The 26,302-nt window shown below is 51.9% G+C and overlaps 1 protein-coding gene across 1 annotated transcript in view; it reads right to left on the bottom strand.

The window, feature by feature from the left end:
- The window catches only part of RXRA (retinoid X receptor alpha), a 105,907-nt gene that overhangs the window by 13,727 nt on the left and 65,878 nt on the right, over window positions 1-26,302 (bottom strand). Inside the window, exons 2-5 of the mRNA XM_066562823.1 lie at window positions 21,795-22,060; window positions 16,651-16,801; window positions 15,591-15,770; window positions 4,590-4,759 (exon numbers count right to left, since the gene is read on the bottom strand). Coding sequence (XP_066418920.1) covers window positions 4,590-4,759; window positions 15,591-15,770; window positions 16,651-16,801; window positions 21,795-22,060 — 767 coding nt within the window. The remainder of the gene's footprint in view (window positions 1-4,589; window positions 4,760-15,590; window positions 15,771-16,650; window positions 16,802-21,794; window positions 22,061-26,302) is intronic.

Here is a 26,302-nt window from a genome sequence, read left to right as displayed (position 1 = left end):
GTGAGGGAAAGAGAGGCTGGAGGATCAGCCTGCCTGCCATCCCCGAGGTGGGTGTTATCACTCATAGGCAGAGGAAGTGATTTGGCTGCTCCACCACAAGGGTTGTAATTGTTTTTAGCAAGCCCCAACATGGGAATTGAGAGTGCTGAGACTCCATATCCATCACCCTGACTGATGAATCCAAGCAGCTCCAGCCTGGGGAAGGGCAGACTCCAGCATCTCCCAGCACCAGAGGGGGCATTACAGGAAAAAAAAAAAAAAAAAAAAAAAAAAAAAAAAAAAAAAAAAGAGAAAACCCCTTTCCTTTGAAATATTATCCAGTAACAGAAACCATCTGCTCTCGAGGAGGACAGTCAGCCTAAACACACCAAATCCCTGTTTAAAGGAACTGCTCACAGCTCAAGTGGATTTGTGATTAGGAACTGGAAGAGCCTGTTTAACCCTGGGGAAGGCTGAGCTGGCTGATCCAAGTGAGTCTGGAGGGTTTACCTCTCTGGACAGGGATGTATGAGCCCTTCCCATCTCCCTCTGTAATCCCTGCTGATATCCAGCAGCTTGAATTGTACAATTACCTTCTCTGCATGGCCTTAAAAGAGCAGTTTCCAAACTGCAGGAGAAGCTTGGCTTGCAGGGGGAAGGGTGTAAATTCAGAGGGAGAGCAGACAGGAATGTCAGGGTGAGCTGAGGCACAGCCCCCGTCCCAGGCTGGGCAGAGCAGGGCCACATTGCCAAGTCACCCCTGTGCCCCTCAGAGCCCTGCCCAGTCCCCTGGCAGCAAACCCAGAGCTCTGTGCCTCAGTGGCCAACATCTCCCATTCTCCAGGCTTAAAATAGCCAGGATTTGGCACACTCAGGGCACCTGCCCTGGAATTATTTCCACCTGTCATGTGCAGAGATGGATGGGCACAGGCTGGCACCTCACTGGGATGTGCCCCCCCTGTCCCACCCCCTCCAGCAGCTCCCCCAGGGCTGAAGGGCAGGGCAGTCTCACTCCCAGGGAGCTGGGGCTCTTCCCTGAGGAAGGAGAGGTGAGCAGGGACTGGGCTTTTCCTGGGATTTCCCCTGAAATGTGTGTGAGGAGGAGCTTTGCAGGGTTCAGGGTCTCACTGGAAGCACTGGGAATGTTGATATTCAGAGGCAGGAAAGGACAGAAGGGACACCACAGACCCTGAACATCCCTCAAGATATCCCAGTTTGCTCTGCCAGGTGGAGAATCCTGGCATCCAGGTGAGGTGGGATGGGGATCACGACTTACTCCAGCAGAACCCAACCCCTGCAGCAACAAGGGCCTGCAGAGCCCCACCGAAGGGGTAATTCAGGTAAATCAGATGTTTTTGCCAAAGCTTTCATCAGGGCTGGCTCCTGGGCAGGTTGTCACCATGAGCAGGGGCTCCTTGTGCCCCAGCCCTGGCTGTCCCTGACAGCACAAGCTGTCCCCAAGCTCTGGTGCTCCAAAGCCTCATCCTCGGCTTCAGTTCCACCTCAGATGGCAATTCCTGGAACCACCAGGGCCCTTCCTGGCAGAACCTGATCACTGGGGCATGAGAAGCAGCTAAAAGTGTCCAGAGGGCCCTGCCTGGCTCCAAGGCAGTGCTGGAAACCCTCCCTGGGCACGGAAAGCAAATCCTCTCCTGCAGTAAATAGCAATGGCACCTGATCCTCCTGGAAAACTGCAGCCTGGAGGCATCTTCCACAAAATGGGGACTTGAAACCAGACGTTCAAAGGCCAATTAAGACCTAATGGGGAGGACAGCTCTCAGTTACAGGCTTTGCCTTTTGGCCAGGAGCCTGTCCCAGGCCGTGCTTGCAGAGCAGGAGCCCAAATTGCCAAGGCATGGGGCAGAGGCAAAGCCACCCCCTGGGCCAGGGACAAGCCACAGACACAAGGACAAGGGGGAATGGATTTGAACTACAAGAGAGTGGGGTTAGAGCAGATACTGGGGAAAAATCCTTCCCTGTGAGGGTGGGGAGGCCCTAGCACAGGCTGCCCAGGTGGCTGCTCCATCCCTGGAAGAGCTCAAGGCCAGGCTAGATGGAGCTTGGAGCAACCTGGGATAGTGGAAAGTGCTTTTAAGTTGATTTTAAGGTCCCTTCTAACCCATTCTATGTGGGAGACAAGGGTGCTAATCCCTAAATCACCCTGCCACCCCATCCCAGCTGGAAATGTCCCTGCAGGTCCCCAGCCTGAGCGCAGAGGCACAAATCAAAGCACCCAACAGCAAACAGCTCGTGTTCTCCCCGTGTTTATCAGGGCCTCGATTTGTCTGCCTTTCCATCACCTGGGCTCTGGGGAAGGGCAGCAGCTCCTCTGTCTTCCCTCTCCTCATCCCGTGGTGGCCTCAGTCACCGGGAGCTGCTGATCTCATCCATCTGCTAAACCTGCTACAAATGTCACCTCGTGCTCGACAATAACAGGGCATTTCAACAAGCCTCCTGCTTCTATTTAGATGCAACACACATCCTTGTTCACAGTAATGCCTGTTGAATTATGCAGGAACCGGCTTTCAATTTGAGGAGACGCCGGTGCCAGACGAAGCCATTTATTTCAGCTCCCTCTCTGGGGTTTGTTTTCAAGTCAGCACCAGGATGGCTCCAGCTCCCCTGAAGGATTTTTGATCCTGAGAGCAGCCAGAGCCTCTCTGAGCCCCTCACTAACTCCTCCTAAAAAAGCTCTTTACAGCCTCGTGGGGATGGGATCCTCCTCCTAAACGCAGGTGAGGGTTTGTACCTGATCCTGTCCCTGATCCTGTCCCTGATCCTGTCCCTGATCCTGAGGGTTTGTACCTGATTTTGGAGAGTTTCACTGAGGGATTGGCTCTGTCCATCCCACAAAGCCTTGAATATCCAAGAGCCACCTAAGGAATGCTAGGAAAAGCTGTCTTTGCAAAAAGAGCATCCCAAAAATCCAATTACAGTTGTCCTGACTCCCAGATCCCTCACAGAATTCTGCTGGAAGGGATTCCTAAAGATGCTCGATTTCCAACCCCCTGCCACAGGAAGGGATTTCTGACTCAAACCCTCCAAGCCTGATATAAAGAGAGAGATAAAAGTATTGTTGTAACAGAAAATAAACACTGCAGAGTCCTTGCACTTGCTCAGAATAGCTGCATTTCAGCCTCACAGCCACCCAGCAGGAATTGCACAGGGATATTTCTGCTCTCTTGCCAGCCCAAATGTTGGCAGAGCTCAACCTCTGAGTCCCTCAAAGGACTTGGTGGCCACCAGGAGATGCTCCCCACTGCAGCCTCAGTTTTTCAGAGGAATTCCTCTATTCCCACTGCTTTCACAGGAAAAGGGGCTATGGAGGAGTGGGGACTGTACCCTACACACTGCCTGGGCTGCAGAGGGTCAGTCCTAGAAATGGAATTTCAGAGGATCGTTTGGCTCTCACATTAGGAGATTTCTCCCTTTTGATAAGGGAAATCTCATAGGAAAGGGCCCCAAACACTTCTCCTCGCTCTCCACAGAATCCCAAACTGGTTTGGGTTGGAAGGGACCTCAAGACCATCTCATCCCAACACTTCCACCAGCCCAGGCTGCTCCTGTCCCATTTCCCTGCCATCCCTCCCTTGTGCACACAACACCCTGGTACAGCCCAGATGCTCCAAGCAGGCCCAGTTATAATGAAAGTTTCTAACTGGGAAAAGAATCTGAAAACCAACTCACAGGCAAATTTCTCCAGGTTATCTCTCCTCAGAGCCAAGCAGCTGCATAATTCTGCACCTGAGAAGTCACACACTCATTCCCCAGCTCTTATCTCTCTGCACTTCAGCCACACAGGTTTATTGCCTCAATTGGACTCTGAGCTCTTCAGAGCAGAGTGTCTTCCTGCCTTTCAGCACTGAGGGCTGTTATTTACAATAAAACCTTCTCTGAGAGCCCTTTTAATCACTCCTTACAGCACCTCTCACTTCCCTGTGGCTGTGGGACAGAAGGCACCAAACGCTGGTGGCTGCTGGCTCTGCTCTCCTGCTGCTGAGCTGGCTCACAGAGCCCAAAGCAGAGCCAAAAATTGCATTTTTGAGCTGGTTCTTCATAGGAGTGTGCCCTTTGTTGATGGAGTGACAAGAGTATTTTTTGTCCTCTCAAAAAAAGAAAGAAGCCTAAAAGTTTCTTTCTTTGATTAGGTGAAAAAGTAACTTTGTGAGCCTAAGGAACTTCACTTCAAACTTAACAATTGCTAATTAGACAAAAGCTAAAAAAGTCTTGCTTAAGCAATTCACCAAAAAAAAAGTGAACAAAGAAACTAATTACTTTTATAAAGTATTTTATCAAAAGCAAGGACTTCCTGCACTTAGCTCAGTTTTTGTTTGTTATTTTGCCTTTCATTAAACCTTTTTGTTTCTAACACTGCAACAGAGGCCAGCTTGGTAATTTTTATGCTTCCAAAAGTAGCTAAGCTATATTAAGTGTGTTATAAGCCTCTAAAACCTTATGAAACTCAGCTCAAAGAAGTTAGATTTCATAAGCCATAAGCATATAGCAGTTCCTTTCCACAGGGGACAGCCCCTCGGTGCCCCCTGTGCCCCTCTGTGCTGTCCTGATGGCCACTGTGATGTCCCCAGGAGGGGCTGGGCAGGGGTGCTCACCGAGCTGGGGGTCAGGCCCATGTTTGCCTCGATGTAGGTCTCTGTCTTTGGCTCCACAGCCAGCTCAGCCTCCAGGATCTTCTCCACGGGCATGTCCTCGTTGGCGCTGCTCGTGGACTCCACCTCGTTCTCGTTGCGGTCCTTGCCCCGCTGCCGCTCCTCCTGCACGGCTGTGAGGGACACACAGGGACAGTGGCAGGGTCAGACTGTCACAGGGGAGGATCACAGAATTCACAGAATCACTGGGTTGGAAGAGATCTTCAAGATCATGGAGTCCAACCCAGCCTCAACACCTCAACTCAACCCTGGCACCCAGTGCCACATCCAGGCTTGGTTAAACACACCCAGGGATGGGGACTCCACCACCTCCCCAGGCAGGCAATTCCAGAACTTTATCACTCTTTGTGTGAAAAATTTTTTCCTGATATCCAACCTGTATTTCCCTTGGTGCAGCTTAGACTGTGTCCTCCATTTCTGTCAGCTGTTCTTGTCACCACTGGGTCAGGAAGGGAGAGGTGACACAGACTCCAGCTCAGAAGGCCAAAGAGGTAAGAAGCCCCCAGTTTATTGGAACCCCCTCTTTTATGCACTGCTCCCATACAGGTGGACCTGACTGGTCATTCAATCAACACATTTCACATGATTGCTTAATTAAGAAGACACCCTTTGGTAAACACGTTATGAGGAATACAACTTATTACAAACACCAGATTGTTCATCATTTGTTCACCATTCTTTCTCTCTGCCTCCCTAAAATTTCCCAGACCAATTCACGGGACAGCTTATCTGGATTTCTCTCTCTGTGAGCAGACTCTCATCTCCACAATGTGATGGCTGACTCTCACAATTAAAAGGCAAATATCATGCACATATGTTAGGAGAAGTTTTATAGATATATAGTTATGTTTTACCCCCCTTGTGCTGTTATCAGGGTTTGGGATATTTGGGAGGGTTGGGTTGCTACTGTGGCAGCACCTGACCTCCAATCAAGATTTAAGGAAGTGATCTCCACCACTGGACAGTGAAGAAGGAGTCAGTGGACAGAATTCTGGAGGAGCTAAAGGGTTAAAAGGCAAAACCTCCATTGTGTGGATGAGCACATGGTGGGAAAGATCCTCTGCCCCGAGCACTGTAATATTTTATCTATTAAGTCTTGTGATGTATTTTTGATAAGGTTTTAATAAACCTTCTAGATTTTTTGGAATTGAGTAGCATTTCTCACAGTGTCACCCCCAGGCCCTGCAGGTGGCCATGAAACCCAAAGCATCTGCAGGATCACCCCTCTCTGTCTGTTCCCAGTGTGGCCAGAGTGGGATATCCCAGGGAATGTGAGGCTGGGGGAAGGCAGGAGCAGCCCCAGCCTGGGAAATCAGCTCTGTGTGTGCAAGGAGAGGGATGGTCCTGCTTGGACAGGGAAAACCCCTTCTCTGCAGAGGGACAGGTCCTGGAAATAAAAAGGTCAAAGACAAATAATGGAAAGCACCACAAAGGAAGCCACAGCTCGAGTCACTGCTGGAGAGGGAAAGGGGTGGGTGAAGGGACAGAAGCAGGGAATCCTAAAGAAAAGAGTCAGGTCAGTTTAAGGCAGAAATCCCAAATTCAGCCACCTCTGAGGCTGGCAGTGCTGGATTTCCCTGGAGGCCACGCCATGCCCCTCTCCAGCTCCCGTGGGACAGGAGCTCCATGCAAACCTCCACCCTGCCTTTGGCTCCAGACAGGCAGGAGAGACCTGTCCCAAATCCTGTGGGGTGGGAATGATCTTGCCAGCAGCCTGTCACATGCTGATGAATTATATCTGAGCAGCTCAGAGATGAGAAACACTCGCTAGATGCTAATAACATTATTATTATTATTATTAATGACCTCCCTTGGAAACCTGCACATGCTTTTCCTACACCTGGAAGGCAGCTTTGTGCAGCAGCAGTGGGAACTCTCTTTCTCCATCACCTTGTCACAGACCCTAAATCCCACAGTTTTCCACAGCACATTTGAGCCCACTCTGCTTGAGAACAGCCCAAGCATCTCTGGCCATGAGACACAAATCTCTGAACTCACCCAGCTCTTTGCCGAGGCACTCAATAACATCAAAACCTTGCTATTTATTGACAATTATCCCAGCACTCCCTCCCTGCTGCAGCTGAAGCAGGTTATGGGATGTTCAGGCAGAGCATAAAATAAAAATTTAAAAAAAAAAATTTTTAAAAAATTAAAAAAAAAAACAACAACAAAAAAAAATTAAAAAAAAACCAAAATAAAAAATAATAAAATAAAATAATAAAATAAAATAAATAAAATAAAATATAAAATAAAAAATTAAATAAACAATACAATAAAATAAATAATAAAATAAAATAAAATAACCCCAGGAAATTGAGACACAGGCTAAAGGAGCCCTCTCTGGCTGTTGATCCCATTAACCCAGCTCCTGGGGCCAATTCCCAGTGCTCCCCCTCCTTCCCTCAGCGTTGCTGTTTGCTGCATGTCAACAGAGCTCAGGCTGTGCCATGTGAAAGCTGTTATGCAAAAAGGCAAGAGGTTCCTTTCTGCAAACTTCTCTGGGCTGCAGAGGCTCCTGAGGCCCACCAACGTTGCCTGCTGGGCTGCCAGAGCCAGGTAAACTCAGATTTGTGTCATGGCTTTTGTCCATCTGGCACGGATTCTTCTTCTTTTTCAAAACCCTCCAACTTCTTTTAATCTCACCCCTCCAACCCCACTCCTGCTTCTCCAAGCATCAGAAAGAGGGAAGTTTTTGCTTAATGCCAGCCCTCCTTCAGCAGCACAGATGCACCAAGATTCCTCTGGGCACATTAGAGGAGATGAAACACCTACTAAATAACACGAAAGCCTGGGAGAAAAGCAAACCCTCACCAAATGGGATCTTATAAAAAGATCTAAATGCCAAAGTGCTGCTGGAGATTTGCAGCAGCTCTCAAGGATGATGGTGCAAATTTGGGATCACTGGGGTCACTCCACCATGGTGTTAACCCCAAAAACACATCCTCGTGCTGGACGTGGGATTTGTGGCAAAACATTGCAGAGGTCTGGGCAGACAGGGGCTACTTAAAACCTTCAACCTGCAAATCTCAACCTCCTTAGTGCCACTTTCCTGGCCTGAAGAGTCAGACACACTTCAGGGGCTGAGGGAGGGACCTTACAGGGCACTTTGACAGAGATCAGGCTGAACCCAGCTGATACAAACAACCCAGAGACAGATGGGCAGAGATTAGACATGTAAGGAGTTCTTTCTATTGATCTGAGCTCGGAGCTGCTGCTGCACCACAAAATCAGTGCTGCAGCTCCCTGCAGAGCTGGTCAGGGACAGCTGACTCATCCCAGCTCAGCCCCACGCACAGCCTGCACTGCAGCACTGACACCCCGGGCACAGCAGATGGCACAGGCCCACCCAGCAGCCAAAGATAAACCCAGCCCTCACCAGGGAGTGTCATCTGCTCTGTACACCCTGCTGCCAAGCCCAGAGAGCCTCCTCCAACGGCAGGGCAAGTGTGGAATCACTTTGCCATCACCCCTGTCCATGGATCCATCCATCCATCCATCCATCCATCCATCCATCCATCCATCCATCCATCCATCCCTCCATCATCCATCCATCCATCCATCCATCCATCCATGGATCCATCCATCCACCCATCCACCCATCATCCATCCATCCATCCCTCCATCCATCCATCATCCATCTATCCATCCATCCATGGATTCATCCATGGATCCCTCCATCCATCCATCCATCCATCCATCCATCCATCCATCCATCCATCATCCATCCATCCATCCATCCATCCATCCATCCATCCATCCATCCATCCCTCCATCATCCATCCCTCCATCCATCCCTCCATCATCCATCCCTCCATCCATCCCTCCATCCATCCCTCCATCCATCCCTCCAGCCATCCCTCCATCCATCCCTCCATCCATGCATCCATCCATCCACAGGCACAAGCCCCATGGAAAATCTCCAGATTTTCTGCCACGAGGACCTGACAAGCTGTTGTTCCTTCTTAGGAGAGGAGCTGAGGGACACATCACCGTCCCACGAAAAAAATGGGGACTGTGTTCCTTGAGATGTAGGAAAAAAACAACACAGAGAAGAGAGGGAAGGGAAGAAGGACAAGTGTTTTTTTTTACCCATGAAATCTGGGAAAATCCCCAGCAGTGATTCCCTCACCACCATGCAGACCTAGGACCTCATCCCTGGAGTTGACTCCCCACTCCACTGGGGATTAATCAAATAAACCACAGTGGAGATGACAAAAACACATTTTTCAAATGGATCTCGTCTGGGAATTGCATTTCTTTATGGGTTTTGTTTTTATTTATGTTTTTCAGAAGAGAAACACCAAGGTGGCAGCTGCATGGCAGCTTGTCTGGTGACACCAAAATGGGAATAACCTTGTTCTTCTCAGCTCCCAACACTGCTTTTCCTAGTCCTGAGGGTGGCACAGCTTTTGGTCAACAGAGTGGGTCTGCCCACCTCAAATGCAGGAGCTGAGGCAGGAATTTGCCTTGCTGCACCCCAGAAAAGCCCCTGGTGCAAGGCAGAGCTCTCCCAAGCTGTGGCCATCCTGTGTCCCCAGAGCTGAGCTCCCCAGCCCTCTCCCCCCTTGCTGATGGCTGTGCCAATGCTTTTATTCCTCTTCAAGGAGCCTCAGATGGCTGAGAGCTTTTCCAGGCTGGTTTTCTAAACATAAGGGAAGCATTTGAGCCTTGCAATCCACTTGAGGAGAAAAAAAGATGCAGTCAGAGAGCTCGGAGAGGCAGCCCCACCTCCTGCAGCTATGTCTGAGCCCAGCCAAGGACAGAAGCCTGTGTTTTCCATGGCACCTGATGAAGAGCCTCTCCTGTTATTCTGCCTGATTTGGTCTGTACTTGCCTCAGGCCAGTTGCTGTCATGTTTCATCTTGAGCTTCTCCAGCCCATCTGCACTTCCCCAGGTCGTGCTACAGCAAGACATGGAGCCCCGTGTGTCCAAGCCACTCCTTGGTGACCTCTGGTGTCTTTAAAATCCAAAATGTCTCGTCCTGTGGATTGCAGATGAGCCTCAGCTATCCAAGCCTGAGGGCTGATGGGCCAAAATGCCAAGATCCATCCTCTGCAGGTGTCCACATCACACTGGACACCTTGGCTTTGCTCATGGGGCAGCATCTGATGGCTAAAAAAGCAGCTTTGAGTCCATTGCAAAAGCATCACCCAAGCCAGTTCTGGTGCCCAAACCAAGCCCTGTGGGTGGCCACGCTCGTGGGCACTGCACTTCTGCACCTAAGGGATGTCAGTGGAGGCAGGGAGAGGATTTTCCACAGGGCTTTGATGTTTCTGAGAGGGCAGGAGCAGCACAGGTTTGTTTATTTGCTGAGAGAGACCTGGAGGCTACAGCAGCTCCAGTGACACTCACCCAGTGTCAATACAGAGCTTTTTGGGATGGAAATCCACCCCTCCAGGAGCAACAGGGTGGGGAAAGGACAATTCACTTATATCCACAAATATCCTTTCATCCACAAATATCCTTTCCATGGGGAAAGGGTAATTCACTGCCCCAAAAATGGGGTTTTCTCAAGGAAACACCTCTCTGTGAACTGAGAGCACAGGGGGAGGCACCAAAGCTCAGCCCAGAGAGCCCCAAACCTGCTCATTTTTAGTTTTCCCCCATCCTGCAGGTGGGTGGCTGGTTGTTTATGAGGTGCTGGGTGGGGGTTATTGGGCATTTCTGTTTCTCTCATGCTGGAATTTATTTGGCTCTGCTGCCTTTCACAAAGCCACATCTTTGCTGTGCATCATCAGCATCTTGAAGCATTTATGCCCCAGGTACCTGTTTATATCCAAAATGCCAAGACAGCTGAGAAAACAAATTCAGACAGTGTTTCTTCTGCTTTGCTTTCGTGTGTCACCTTTCTTTTTTTCTTTTTCAGAGGTGCAGCTTTCTGCTACTGTAAACAACCTCAAAAGCTGCAACACATGAAATAAATGGGTTTTTTTCCCCCTCCAACATTTTCAACTGAACGTTGTAATTTTTTTAAAGGATGCAAAATACCACCGTGATAATTAAAAAGTGTAACTTCAGAGTGTTAAAAAGTGGATTGAAACCTTTGCATGCAGTTAGTTCACAAGAGGAACAGCTCTGGAAAACAACAGCAAAAAATCTCTAGCTCACTTCACTCTCTGGACACTGAAGTATAAACAAACAGCAAGAAAAGGAGAGAAAACCATAAGCCAAACTCGTTTTCTCAACCTAAGAGCATCCTTAAAAACAAAAAACAAAAAAAAAAATCCAAACCCAGCATCATTTAACCAGCTGGTTTAAAGAGCAGCACTTTAAAAGGATATAAGAAACAAGCTCATTAAGCTGGAAGACATTTTCCATTCCAAAATTACTCCTAAAAATAACTGTGCTCTTGAACTCTGCCCCCTCACTAGGCTGTGGCCACATGCCTGCTTTCACATTCACTTGGACAGTGGGCTGGAAACCTGAATTCCTGATTTCTCCCCAGATTCCTCGTGCTGCTGAGGGATGGTCCAGGAGCTGGGATGGCCCAAACCCAGCCATGGCTCGGGATCAGGCACAAGTCCATGTGGGAATCTTCAGTCCCTCTGGAGTGACTGAGCAGCTCCCTGGAGCCATGGGAAGGTCTCCAGGCTGTGGAGATGCTGCAAGTCCAACCTTTCCCAGGCTGAACGCCTCAGCTTGGCAAGGGAGAGGGGGAAAACCAACCCACAAACACAGGAAGAGACAGAATTAACTCTCAGGCTGTGAAGTTTAACGGAGTCCTGAAGTCAGAGAGCAGCTGTGCAGCTGGACAGATGTCCTGGATGCACAGCAGCTGCACCTGCACCTGGATTTAGGAACAACTTTGGGCTCAGCCACCCAGCCTGAGCTGCAGGTGCTGCAGGGGAGCAGCTCTCTGCTCTCCAGATGGGCTCTGAGATGCACCAACAGCCACTTCACCCCCCTGGCACCAAAACCCAGCCTGCAGCTGGCACGTGGGACCCAGCAAGTCCTGCAGAGCCAGCCTGGCTCTCCCCAGGAGCCCCTCACAGCCAGGGAAGGCTCTGGGATCCCTGCTCCCATCCTGAGCAGCCCAGCAGGTCCTGGCTCTCCCCAGGAGCTCCTCATGTCCCAGGGAAGGCTCTGGGATCCCTGCTCCCATCCTGAGCAGCCCAGCAGGTCCTGGCTCTCCCCAGGAGCTCCTCATGTCCTCAGGAAGGCTCTGGGATCCCTGCTCCCATCCTGAGCAGCCCAGCAGGTCCTGGCTCTCCCCAGGAGCTCCTCATGTCCCAGGGAAGGCTCTGGGATCCCTGCTCCCATCCTGGCAGCCCAGCAGGTCCTGGCTCTCCCCAGGAGCTCCTCATGTCCCAGGGAAGGCTCTGGGAGCTGTTTCCCAGCCCTGCTCCCTGTGAGGCAGCCACGGGAGCATGGGAAAGGCTCCTCACTGGTATTTCCTGCTCCCTGTGTGATCCCAGAGGCGCTGCCAGCTCTCCTCACCCGGGACAGCCCCAGCTCACCACGCCCCTGCTGACCCTGTCACCTCTCTGTCACCCCCTGACACACAGGACCCCCATCCCAAGCCCCACATTGTTCACTCCCAGCTCTTCACAAGAGCTCTGCCTCCCTCATTCCGAGGCAATTCCCAATTTTTCCCCTTCAAATCCAAGGCTGCTGGTACACAGACACCTCAGAGCCTGATGAGGAACAGATCAAGCAGGGAGAGTTCAGCTCCTGGATGCAAACAGCCACCCCCACAATAATAATCCCTGCATTAGTCAAGATCCCTGATGGTAATCTTAATTTTGTTGACTATCCTGTATTTAGTGGGAGACAGAGTATAAAAAACCAAAGCCTTCCACAGCTGGCAGGAATTCATAGGGAAAAAAAAATATGTTCCCAATTGCTTATTTATTATGGCTGCAGTATTTCAGAGCATGAGGCTCACTCCCTGGGAATTTTGGGATCTCTCTGACGTGTTCCTAGCAGGGAATAGCCAGAAGGGATGCACACAGCAGGAGGAATCCCCTGCTCCTGCAGGCTTTCCCCTCTTTAAGCCAAAGTTTGTAGCCCTGAAGGATCCCAGTCCCCCAGCAGGGCCACCCTGGCTCTGCTGCTGCTTCTGATGGGCACAAGCTCCATCCCTGTGGGTCTGCTCTCAGCATGTTCACCTCAGACTCCCTCAGCTGCTGGGATCAAACCCTTCCAAACCTTGATTTTGCTTCTCTAATCCAAATTCTCACCCAATAACCCCTTTACTTTTACCCTCTTTAAATGGAGTACAACCCTGGCTCTCACTGCTCCTCCCAGCATCACCTAGCATTGGTCCCCAGCCCTGCCCTGCCTCTCACTCAGCTCCAGCACTGATTTTAGAGGCTTTTACTGTGCTTGCACCAAATCCCAGCACCTCTGGGCTACAGGAGAGAGACTTCCCAGCAGGAATCTGCTGTGCCTTTACACAGCTATAAATCAGCTCTCCAGAGCAAGATGCTTTTTAGGGAAATGAGGCCCATAACCCAGGCTCTGTTACTTAAAAGATGGAAGAATTGATGGTAGAGAATAAAAAGCCAGCTATGATGTGAATACTTAAGCAATGAAGGATTTAGCCCAAAACACTTCCCCAAAATAGAGGTGGGAGCAGGAGAGTTGAAAGGCCAATTCCAGTTAGCTGGGATGGGTGCAATGGGAAGAGACCTTTATTTGACAAACCAGGTGGATTTCACATGTGAAACTCCAGAGCTGCTCAAAACCAGAGCTCAGCAAGATCAAACTCCTGACTTTCAGCTTTAGGACAACTGAGACGTTTCTGTGAGATACTGAATTTTCAGGTTTGTAACAAGAGACAGGGGAGTTATTCCAGCTTTCCCTACATGGGGATTGTGCCTAAATCACCTAATGATGACTGTCAAATCACCAATTCCTGCCCTTCCCCAGGGCTGCCCTCACCAGATCCATCAGCACTGCCTGAGCGCGCTCCTGGAGTTACCAGGATCCCATCCGTCACACTTTTAAATAATTGTCTGATCATTATGAATTCATTTGCTATTCATTGTGATAATGTTAATCAAGATGAATTAATAGAGTCCTCACACTGTACGTGCTCCCTGGGGACTTCCACCACCATTTAGAAATTAATTAATGGACCTGTAATTTTTAGCGGTACTGCCCATGCAATCACCACTAAGGGCAGGCATGGAGCTCAAAGGGTGGCAGAGTTCCAGCATTCTTGCTGCTCTTCCCAGCCCTACACACCTTGTTCTGGGGGGCTGAAATGTAACTGGGTCAGTGGAAGGCTCTGGATGCAGTGCCAGGGGAAGGGGATGCTCTGTATTTCTCTCGTTGAGCACACAGGAGAATTCTTGGCTTCTTTTTGGTCATCTGAGTCTCCCATGGCTCAGGTTTTGGATCAGATTTTCCTCATCCCATTGCACATCTCCCATGGGATCCAGTACTGCCCAGGGCAGTGCCAGCCCTCATTCCTGCCCTGAATGCCTCAATCTCTGCATTCCATGGTCTGTGAGTTCCAGAGGGGGCAGGAACATTTTTTCTGAGCACTGAAGGGTTAAGCTCAGCAGGGCCAAGGAGGTCCCCTGGGTGCCCTGGCAATCCCCCCACACCTCCAGCACAGACAGCTGTGACACTTGGTGATTTTGGTCCTCAGGTAACCCCATAAACTGAGCATGGCAGGGTTTGCCCAACACTCAGAGCAGCTCCAGCACTGCCCCGTTTATTCCATGCTCCAGACAGCCCTAAGTGCTCTTCAAAGGCTCCCAGGCTGGAGCTGTGGGCCAGGGCCAGAGCAGGGCTGGCTTTATCAGCCTGTCAGGGAGGCAAGTGTGGCTCTGAAGATGTAAGGGGAGAAAGCAGCACAGAACTGGGGTCACTCTCACATCCTGTCTGCTAAAAGCCTGCTCTGCCAGCTAGATTAGAACAGACACAGTCAGCATTTCAAAAGATCATTTAAAAGAGGCACTGCCGGGGAAGTTTAGATCCTAAATTTAAATTCCACTAAGGAAGAGCTATCTTAAAGAGACCAAACTGCTTTCTTCTTCCCAATGAGACAAAAAATGCAGCACTGGAGTAGGTGCTGAGGTGCTGGCACAGGATGCACAGGGAAACTCATCCCTGGAAGTGACCAAGGCCAGGCTGGAGTGGAAAGTGTCCCTACCTGTGGGAACCCAGAACATCCCTCTGGCTGTCCAGGATGGCCAGGACCCCTGCCAGGGGGCTCAGAAGCCCTGGCACGGAGCCCAAAACACCTGTGGGTTTGATTATGACCCATGGAGCAAATTACCAACCTCATATGAAGATCAGCAAGCCACAACAGTTTAGGTAGAATAATAGTGAAGTTATCACGGGGTGGAAAATGAGATTTTGGGGTTTTTGGTATGGGGGTTCAGGAGGCAAGATGGAGGGAACTGGGTGTGTCCAGCCTTTCTCCTTCTTCTTCTTGGCCTCCATCTTCTGCTGTGATGCTGGCACTTTTAGATTGGTTTAGAGTAGAAGCTCACTGTCTAACACAGGTGATAGGTATTGGAACGTCATTGTAAACATTGTACACGTAGTTTTTAGTATAAAGACACAACACTGCCCCGGGGGCAGGCAGAGTGCCTGGAACTGTCCTGCTGGACGGACATCAGCAGGGCAGGAGAAAATTTTTTATAGATAAGAAGCAATAAACAACCTTGAGATGGAGAAATGAAGAGCTCTGACTCCTTCTTCAAGCGCCGGGCTGGAAAAAGAGACTTTCTAACTTTTCTCGGGGTCACTGTGACAAGCTAAAGATCCTGACAGCCACCCATCACCTACACACTGTTCTGGCACTCACAGGGAATGAAGGCTCTGCAAGAGGAGGCTCTGGAGGCCACGAGATGCTGTGGCTGAGGCGCAAAACCAAACCGCAACCAAGATTTTTGTCACCAGCGCGACGACACCCCGTGGCAAGGCCCACACCACCTCTTGGTGCCCTCTAAACCCCCTGCAGCCCCTGGCCAGGCTGGCCTTACCTTCTCTCTTCATGCCCATGGCCAGACACTTCTGGTAGCGGCAGTACTGGCAGCGGTTGCGCTGGCGCTTGTCGATCAGGCAGTCCTTGTTGTCCCGGCACGTGTAGGTCAGGTCCTTCCGCACCGTGCGCTTGAAGAAGCCTTTGCAGCCCTCACAGCTGTAAACCCCGTAATGTTTACCTGGGGGAGGGAGAAAAATCAAGTTTAAAGGTGGCCCCAGATCCCTTCTTTGCCTGCAGATCTTCCCAGGGACACTCCCAGCTGAGTTTTGGGGAGAGCAGAGGTTTCTTGGCTTTCTGTGGCTTAGCTTCCACAGAATCAGGATGCCATCCATGGGCCACATCCTGCCTTGCACCCAGGGAAAGGCCAGTTTTGGGCCATACAGCGGGGGTTGGGGCAGTGCAGAACATTTGTTTTGATCATTATGAATGTTCTGATCACTATGAATTCATTGTGATAATGTTAATCAAGATGAATTAATAGAGTCCTCACACTGTACCTGCTCCCTGGGGAGTTCCACCACCATTTTAAAATTAATTAATGGACCTGTAGAGGGGCGTCCCCCTGTACCCCTGTGAGCTCTCTGAACCCCCCACAGCAGAACACAACCCAGCCTGCTCTGTACCATATTCCCACCCTCCACTTTCAGCCTTGATCCCAGGAGAACTCCCAAAGGGCTCACAAACCAGGCAACCAGAGCTCTCCTGGAGCAGGGAGCTTTTAGAAAAGTAGAATAAAGGGAATTAGCCCATCTTTATCTCCCAGGAGTGGAGGAACTCCATGTCAAGAGCACCTTTTCATGTGGCACTGTGTGACAGCACCAGTGAGGATCAAAGGATGGGGAGAGGGAGGGCACCCCCTGATGTTTGCCAAGAGGGTGAGGATGGGACCCCACTGCTGAACAGGGCCCTGGGGTGTCCTGGCTCAGCTCTTCATCCCCTGCTGGGAGGCACAGGCAGGTGCTGTCCCTTTGAGAGAGCACTCAAAGTGCTGCCAGGAGCCAGGGAGCCAATGCCAGCCCTCTGCCACACCCCCTGCCCTGAGCCCCCGCCAGCCTCACCCGAAGATCTGTCCCCGCAGATGGCACATATGTGCTTGGTGAAGGAGGCCATCGTTCCTGAGGGGTGTGCTGGCACTTTGAGGACTCCATTGAGCCCCAGGGGTGGCTTGATGTCTTCTGTGCTGGTGACGGAGTTCATGGGCGAGTTGAGCTGTGGAGGGACAAGCACAGGGCTCAGCTGGCACTGGGGACATGGGGACATGGGGCTGTATCACTCACACACAGGACAGGACAGGACACAATTCCAGTGGGCACCAGCACTGCTGAACCAAGAGGATTTGGGCACACAAAGGCACAACTCACCTGGCCTGGCACTGAGCTGGCAGCAGGGTGACACAGGGGGCAGGACATGGCCAGCCTCCCAAGCACTGTGCAGGGCTGACTCTGCCCATGCAAGGAGGATGTTTTTCCATGATTTAATTGGGCAGCAAGCTCCTCCTGCACTGCCCCAGCACAGCCCCCACAGCCAGGGCCCAGCAGCCACCCCAGTTTCACACCAGCAAGGGACACAGGCAGGAAGATCTGCAGTGGTGGCTGGTGGGAGAGCTGCTGCCTGGGAGAGAGAGCCCTTGCATGGATGATGAAGGCCAGGACACTCTTGTTTAGCTCTGCAGTTTATAGAGATCCCTTCAGCATTATCTCTCCAAAGGAAAGCTCCATGGCAAATAAACACATCCCAGCTGCAACAGGGCCTGGATTCCAGAGCTGGAGTGGGTGGGACACATCCCTGCAACTCCCAAATGTCTGTCCTTCCTTCCCCTGGGCCCCAGCAAGCAGGGAACTGTGTGGAACTGGCACCATGGCACTGCTGTGGAGTGAAGGGTTCCTGGGCTGAATCCCCACTGGGCTGTTACACACGTGTGTGCAAAGAGAAACTGAGGCACAGAGCTGTAGGACTGACCCATCTCAGTAAGGGGACAAGCTCAGGAAGGTCTGGGGGTGATGGGGACCTGGACTTGGTCAGCTCTGGAGCTCAGCAGAGCTGGCTGGGATCACTGGGGGTGTCCCCAAGGGAATCAGCCTGTCCCAGAGCCACCATCCCAGCCACCCTCCAAGCCCAGGATGGATTCACAGGCCCGTGTCTCAATTTGTTGCCTAATAGAGATCCCCAGCAATTGCACTTGTCACAAATTAATTCAGGGAAGTCCCAGGGCTTGTGATCTGTCAATTAGAGAAGCACAGTCACTCCTCTGGCTTTCAAGTCTCCAGGCTGGTGGGGAATATTTGGCAGGCACATGACTGGCAGCCACACAACAGAGCCAGGTAAACCCACCCTGGAGAAATGGGATGGATGTGCCTCCCTGTGCTGCCCTGCCTGTGCCAGCTGATGAATCAAAGGCAGCTGGGAGCTGGTGCCACCCAGGGATGCACTCCTGCCTTCAGCTGCTGTTTGACAGAGCAGAGAGGGCAGGGAGGAGCAGGTCCCAGGCATCTCTTTTTGAGTGCCACATGATCTCTGTCCTCCCCAGGCAGCAGGGGTGGCCAGGTCAGGCTGAGCTGCCCCAGGAATTCCTCCCAGAGCCCTTTCTGGGAAGTGGAGCCAGTTCCCAGTGCAGCTGGTGGTGATGGCCGGTGGCACACTGCATCCCTGGCTGTGGGAGCCTGCCCAGAGCCCACAGCTGCCTGATGAAAATAAAACCCTTCCCCACCATCTCCCCCAGCCCCAGCAGCCCACAGAGCCCACCCAATAGCCCCCCAAAACCACTGGGGCAGAGCAAACCCCACCCTGGAGGGTGGGGGTCCCACCAACCTCCTCAGGCTGGAGATTCAGCTGCTCAGAGCTGAGTCAGCCCCGGGCTGGGGAGGGGACAGTCACCAGTTCCTGTCCCAGCACCGGCTCCAAAGCTCAGCAGAGCCAGCCCGGGGTTCCCACAGCGCCCTGGCGCCTGCCCCGGCAGCACGTGCAGGACAGAGGAGGGGACAGCAGCCCCTGGCCCTGGCACAGCATTTCTGCTCTGGGACAGCACGGCTCCAGCTCAGCAACGAGCCCAGACAGGGCAGGAACCAGGGCTCTGCTTCCCCAGTGACACCAGCACCCCTGGGCCCCTTCCCTCCCTCTCCAGCTCATCACACCCAGCACCGAATCCTGCCTCTGCTGGCAAGCAGAGCTTTATTCCTCCTCCTCCTCCTCTCATCCCAAAAACCACCCCAGCCCTTCCCTGGTCCCCCGGGCACCCTTACAAAGAGCATTGTGCAAAGGCAGACAATCTAATCCCACGTCTGATCTCTCCCCACTGGCCCCGGGCATCCCGAGCTGCTGCCAGCACTGCCTGGGGCGGCTGCTCCACACAGCCCAGCATGGAAAGTCCTCCCCTCGCAGCTCCTGCTGAAAACCCTGCGCTGTTTTCCCCGTTTTCCCATCATTTTTAGGCAAGAGGGTTGAAGCAGTGTGTAAATCCCAGAGCTGTGGGGTCTAGCCCCCCCAGTCTGGCCCTCATTCCCGGGCCAGCTCAGCACCAGCATCCCCTGCCATGGATGCTGGGATCCCGTGGCAGGATCACTGATTTTGGGGCTGTGTTTGCAAACCCTGCAAGATCCTGGGATCGTGCATGGTTTTCAAACTCCCAGTGCTGGAGGGAGGGCAATGGGAGCATCCAAGGGCTGCAGGGTCCTCCCTTCTGCAGATCCAGATGGGGTGGGGTGAGCCCTCTGTTTTTTGGGAGCCTGGCAGCTCCTTCCCATCCCAATGGAGCTGGGATGGAGGGGAGCCACCCTGGGGACCTCACACACGGCGTGCCCTTCTGCTCTGCTGCCTCTCCAGAGGCGACGAGGCGTGGCCTGATGGCAAGTGGCATCTGCCATCTGATGCAAAGCACCTTCCATCAGTGCCATCCCTGCCCGGCCACGGGGGCCACACGCCTCGTTACCCCTGCGCCAGGCCAGGGGGGCTGCGCTGCCCCCCGAGCATCGGCCTCGCTGCCCCCTCCTCCTCCTCCTCCTCCTCCTTGTCCTCCCCCGTGCACTCTGCCGGCCCAGGTAGGCGCCTCTGCCTGCTGCAGGGACAGGGACCTAATGTGGCCAGACAGGGAACAGATGGCAGGAGCCATTAGGCTGAGGACCTCCCAAGTGTCACCTTGAGGAAAAACACTTCAGACAAGTCCCTGAACAAAGGACGGGTGCTCAGAGGGCTGGAGCCAAGGGCTGGAGCCACCAAGAGCTGGAGCCACATGGATTGGAGCCACCAGAGCTGGAGACACCAAGAGCTGGAGCCATGAAGGGATGGAGCCACCTAGAGCTGGAGCCACATGGATTGGAGCCACCAGAGCTGGACACACCTGGGCTGGAGCCATGAAGAGCTAGCACCAGGGTTGGTGCCACCAGGGCTGGAGCCATCAGGGTTGGAGTCAACAAGGGTTGGAGCCACAAGGACTGGAGCTATCAGTCTGGGCTATGGGCTGGAGCTATGAATGGTTGGAGCCACCAGGGTTGGAGTCAACAAGGGCTGGAGCCACCAGGGCTGAAGCCATCAGGCTTGGAGCCACCAAGAGCTGGAGCCAACAGGGCTGGAGCCATGAAGGGCTGGCGCTACCAGGGTTGGAGCCACCAGGGTTGGAGCCACCAGGGTTGGAGCCACCAGGGTTGGAGTCAACAAGGGCTGGAGCCATCAAGGCTGGGACCATCAGGGTTGGAGCCAGCAGGGCTGGAGCCAGCTCGCTCCCAGCCCCATCCCACCACACTCTCACTTCCCCTTCTGCCCTGAAACTCTGCTTCGTTTCGGTTCCCCCGCTGGCCGCTCCCAAGCTGCCCCTCACCATCGCCCCTTCCCCGCTGGCTCCCCGGCTTGTGGCTCCCCCCAGGGTTGCCTCACATCCCCCTTCCCACTCCTTCCCCACCATTTTGGCTCTGGGGCTGCTGATTTTGCTCTGGCTGCCCGTTCCCAGGCGCAGTTTCGGTTCCTGTTCCCCTGGCCCTGGGGTGGGAGGGACGTGTCCACCCTGCTGCTGTCCTTCAGTGGGAAGATGCACATCTGAGGGGGTCACAGGCTGAGTCCTGCATGGGAAGGCTCATCAAGAAGCAAATTTTATTCCTCTCTGATCAGCACAGGGATGCTGGATCCTGGGGAAGCTGCCTGTGGGTCCCCAGGGATAGCAGCCATTTAGTAAAATAGCTCCATGTAGTAAAAAGCCCTGTTATCCCTGGGAATAAATCAGGCCAATATTTAAAAATAAAGGTGCTGGCAGGTGCTTGAGTCCCAGAGAAGGCCTGGAATAAATAAACCTGCAGCCAGTGGCAGGTGGTGGCCAATTCCTTAATCTGCCCTTTTACTAAACATATCCCGTACGAGCAGCCAGCAACAGGTGGCAGGGGCTGGCCAGCACCCCAATCTGGCTATTTTTAAAAAGAGCTTATCTCACCCTGCTTGGAGGGGTTTTTACATAATCTTTAGCCACTGAAGGCCACTCCTTGCCCTGTGAGCAGGCAGAGGAGGCCCGGGTTTGTACAAGTGACAGGATAAGGAGAAACGGCCTCAAGTTGTGCCAGCAGAGGTTGAGATTGGCTGTTTGGGGTAATTTCTTCATTGAAAGGTTTGTCAGGGAAGTGGTGCAATCACCATCCCTGGAAGTGTTAAAGGTGTGTGGGTGTGGCACTTGGGGACATGGGTTTGTGGTGGGCTTGGATGATCTTAGAGGGTTTCTCCAAAACCAAAACAATTCCATGATTCTGTGGGGAATGTGGGCTGGCCACAGAGGGGATGTGCTGCTTCCCAAGAAGAAGAAAAATCCCAGACAGTCCTAGGGTGACTCTGGCTCCTGCCACAGCTACACCAGCCCCCAGGTGACCCAGGTGACTCCCCTTCCACCCCAATCCTGGGGACAACAGTTGATGTCCAGCTGTGTTCCAGCTGTGCTGGTCCCTCACAGCCCACCTAGAGCAGTCCCCCAAAGAAGCAGCATGCCTCCAGCTTAGCTTCCCCCTTCTGCTTCTGCTTTTTGCCTCCCCTTGGTGCCTGTCTGCATGAGGAACCCCCAGAGGTGGCTCCTCCTTGCCCTATCAGGCAGCAGTGACCCCTCAGCACCGACCCCAGAGAGGTGGCAGTGACCCCTCAGCACTGTCCCCAAGCAGGCCCCAGTGACCCCTCACCAGTGACCCCTCAGCACTGTCCCCACAGAGGCCGCAGTGTCCCCTCAGCAGTGTCCCCTTACCTGTGGGCTGCTGGTGCCGAATCCCAGGCTGGGTGTGGAGGGGACAGACATCGAGTGTGGCCCCATGGGGGAGCTGATGACGGAGAAGGGGGGGCCCATGCCATTGATGGGCGAGCTCAGGGTGCTGATGGGCGAGTGCAGCTGGCCCGGCGAGCCCAGCGAGGAGCCGATGCCCGGCCCGATGGACGGGTGCAAGGACGGCGTGGCCATGGGCCCCCGGCTCGTGGGGGAGTTCAGGGACGTGGAATTCACCTGGTTGGAGAAATCTGCAAGAGAGGGAGGAGAGGGAAGGGGTTGAGTCATCCATGTGGGACAGAGCCCCCAGCTGCAGCCCCCTATTCTTCCCCCAAAATTTCCAGTGCAGTTCCGTCTTTCCAAACCAGGCACCCATGTGGGACACAGCCCTGAGCCACAGCTCCCTGTTCCTCCCCCAAAAGTCCCAGTGCAGCTCCATCTTTCCAAACCACCTTCTGGAGTATCCACACAGGCATTAAGAGCATTTCCACCTCGTTAAGAGCATTTCCACCTCAAGCCAGGCATCAGTGCCCTCCTCCACCTCCCTGGCACAGCTCTAAGCTCTGCCAGGTGTTGGATTTGCAGGAATGCCCCAGACAAAGGCAGGAGTGATGCATCTGACTCCATGTTCTCAGAAGGCTAATTTATTACTTTATAATATTATATTAAAGAATACTATACTATACTATATTAAAGAATACAGAAAAGATAGTTACTAAATACTAAAAAGCTAATAATAAAATAAATAATGATAAAAATAAAAAAATAATAATAAAAACTCATGACTCTTTCTAGAGTCTCAACACAGCTTGGCCCTGACTGGCCAAAGAGTCAAAACAACTCACACCAGAATCCAATGAAACAATTACTTGTGAGTAAACAATCTCCAAACATATTCTACATAAGCAAAACAAAACAAACAAAAAAAAAAAAAGCAAATGAAATAAGAATTGTTTTCCTCTTCTCTGAAGTTTCTCAGGAGAAAAATCCTGAGCAAAGAGATATTTGCAGAGAATGTGAATGCCACAGCCAGGGGCTCAACGTGGCTGCTCCAGCTACAGGATAATTTGGATTTATCACTGGGGAACAGTGAGAGCAGCACACAGTGAGGTGTGTGTCCACCCACGGGGAATGCTGCCTGTCCAGAGGTTGGATTTGAGCATTTTGAAGGTATTTTCCAACCTGAATGTCTCTGTGATTCTGACAAGGAGGGGGAGCAGGAGCAGCTCTGCAGGCAGCAGGACAGGCTGTGTCTGCCTGTCCCGGGGGAGCAGAGCAGGGGGGCGGGAAGGGGGGCTTATAAATAGACTCCAGTTCTCCCAAGAGGAGACATGGAGCCATTCCTGGCACATTTCCTCCTCATCCTGTCACGCTGCTTGCAAAACAATCCCCAGCGAGGAAGGGGCTGGCTCCAGCCCCCAGGGAGGGGCAGCGGAAGGCGGCGGGGAAGGAGGGGGGCAGCACGGGCAGGGGTCCCCCCAAAACCCACCCGGACCCCCCAGCTCACACCAGGGACATCCAGAGACAGGGACACACCAGCACGGCAGCTTGGGTGTTCATGGTGGCTCTGCTGTGGCTGCAGACCCCAAAGTGAACTAAAAATTCTGTCTTGAGTCAACTGCATCCATCAGGATCAGCTGTGTCCGCGGGATTTTGGAGCTATTGGCACATGGGAAACACTGAACCTAGAGCAGCCCAGCCTCAGCAACCCTCCCTGGAGATCCCTGATCCTGGTGGTGGGGGAAACCCCAGCAGGGGGAAGAGAACGTTCAGCAAGGCAGCGACGCTGCTCTTGCGAAGATGTGGAACCAGCATCCCCCTGCTGCTTCCACAGTCCCATCACCGGCCCCAGCGTCCCACTGCTGCCCCCAGAATCCCACTGCTGCTTCCAGAGCCCATCACTGCATCCACAGTCCCATCACTGCCCCCAGAACCCCAATGGTACATCCAGAGTCCCATTACTGTCTCCAGAATCCCACTGCTGCCCCCAGAATCCCATCACTGCATCCACAGTTCCATCACTGCATTCAAAATCCCACTGCTGCCTCCAGAATCCTTTTGTTGCCCCCAAAATCCCATCACTGCCTCCAGAACCCCACTGCTGCCTCCAGAACCCCACTGCTATATCCACAGTCCCATCACTACATCCAAAATCCCATTGCTGCCCCCAGAATCCCACCACTGCCTCCACTGTCCTACTGCTGCCCCCAGGACCCCCAGAATCCCATCTGTGACCCCAAAGGCAGCCCTGGGCCGTGGCAGAGGAGCCCCCCTGTCCCTGTCCCTGTCCCTGTCCCTGTCCCTGTCCCTGCCAGGCTCTCACAGGATGTTGACCCAAGCCAAGCCCCGGCCACTGCGTCACCCCTGGCTGAGCGACGGGAGGGAGGCACAACAGGAACCCCAGGAAATTCCTGCAGGATTCCAGGGCTGCTCCTGGGGTTCAGCTCTCTGAACTTTGGGGTTTTGAAAGGGCTGGGAGAGCAGCAGGGCCCTGCAGAGCCCCCAGAGCCATCAGGAGCAGGACCCCACAAACAGGCACAGGGTGATGGAGGGACACCTTCCAAGGGTGCAGCACATGCAGGGCAAACAGGCCCTTGACCTGTGCAAAGGGGAGGCAGCAAAGCACAGTCCTTCCCTAGAAAAGGAAGAATATTTAGAATTTTTTCTATTTATATTTAGAGAATGTATCTATATATTCTATATTTCTATCTATATTTAGAGAATATTTAAGGAATATTTATAATATAATAATATTTACTTATATTTATAATGATATAATTATAATAATACTATATTTAATATAATAATACATATTTAGAATTTTTTCTATTTGTATTTAGAGAATGTATCTATATATTCTATATTTCTATCTATATTTAGAGAATATTTAAGGAATATTTATTTATAATATAATAATATCATATTATATATTTAATATATATTAATATATATAGAAATGTATATTATTTATATAATATAAAATATATCATTATAAATTCTATTTATAATAATATAATTATAATAATCTATTTAATATTATAATCTCTTTATAATAATATGTATTCATAAATTTTCTTGAAATATTTAAAGATTATTTCAGGCAGGAGAGGTCACAGGAGGGTCACTGGCAACCAGCCCAAGCCAAGCACGTGTGGGACCAGCACCTCTCCCAAAATCCCAATTCCTGGGCACCTCAGGAGCTCCCTGCACATCCCATGTCCCCACATCAGCTCCCCTCACCCACCCTGCTCCCACATTCGTGGGATCCCAGCACCCAGCAAGGAACTGGGAGGCAAAAACAGAAAGGAGAGGAGAGGGATAATGGTGATGGATGGAGTTGTGGGTAGGCACAGGCACATTTGGGGGTGTTTACACCCAAAAACCTCAGCCACACACTGGGAAATCTGAACCAGAACTTCTGCAGAGCATCAGGACTCAAAAGTTCCAAGCAACTTCTTGGACACTGGGAGGTTTCCACTCCTCATCCAAACACTCCGAGCTCCAAAACCCCGCTGGGAGAGCAGCAGCAATGGGAAACATTTCTATCCAGCAGGCAAATATGGTTTTTTAAACTCAGCAAAATCAACAGTCCACTTGAGGCAGCTCAGCCCAGATGCTGCCAGTCCCTGGCTGCAGGGAATTGGAGTTTGGAGAAATTATATAAATAAATATAATTTGAGGTGGAGGGATGGGTATCAGGAGTGGGATATGAGGAGTCTGCCCTCTTCCCCACACAAGTATCCTAAAGGACCCTGACTGCAAAAAGAATGCTACAAAAAAGATAAAGATTTCAAAAAGAAAAAAGCCTAGATTGAGGAAATATCCTTAACAGACACAAATAAATTCCCAAACTGATGAGCACCACTTGGACTGCAGCAAACAGAGGAGGCATTTCCCCAAAGGCATTTTCAGCTCAAGCATTGTGAGACTGCTCCTTCTCCTCGAGGAGTTCTGCCATTTAAAGCTGCTGTGTGTGACTATCTCTTGACCAAAATAAACTCTGTGCCTGTTTCTAAATTAAAGAAAAAAAAAATAGGAAAAAAAAAAGTTCTGAAAGCATTTCCCCTCTGTCACACCCCTCAAGTGCAGCTATTTTCTGTGTGTGTCCTTTGTTTCAGCACAAGGACCTCTGTCTCTCCCCGAAGATGCCCCATGGCAGTTGGGAGATCAGAAACCAGAGCTCGTCAGCAGCTGGAGAATTTGCAGTGCAGCTCTTTTTCTTCCTCCAAACCAAGAGCCTGCCAGCCACAGAGTTTGGATGGGAATTTTTTTTCCCAAGGAAAATGACATTTAGGGCAGGGCCACATGATCCATGTGCAAGGAGCCCTGGGAGTGTTCCCACACCAGCAATCATCCCCTGGACACCAGAGCCAGCCTGAGTTTTGTGTTTCTGGTGCTCATCCCTTTCCCTCAGCAGATCCCTGCTTTTCCAAGATCTCTTTGGGATGGATTCCCACCTCACAGAGATTTGCAGCAGCAGCAGCCCCAAAACC

Source organism: Molothrus aeneus, chromosome 19 (assembly GCF_037042795.1).
Source record: "Molothrus aeneus isolate 106 chromosome 19, BPBGC_Maene_1.0, whole genome shotgun sequence".
NCBI classification, from domain to species: domain Eukaryota; kingdom Metazoa; phylum Chordata; class Aves; order Passeriformes; family Icteridae; genus Molothrus; species Molothrus aeneus.
This window is presented reverse-complemented; position numbering and strand designations above follow the sequence as displayed.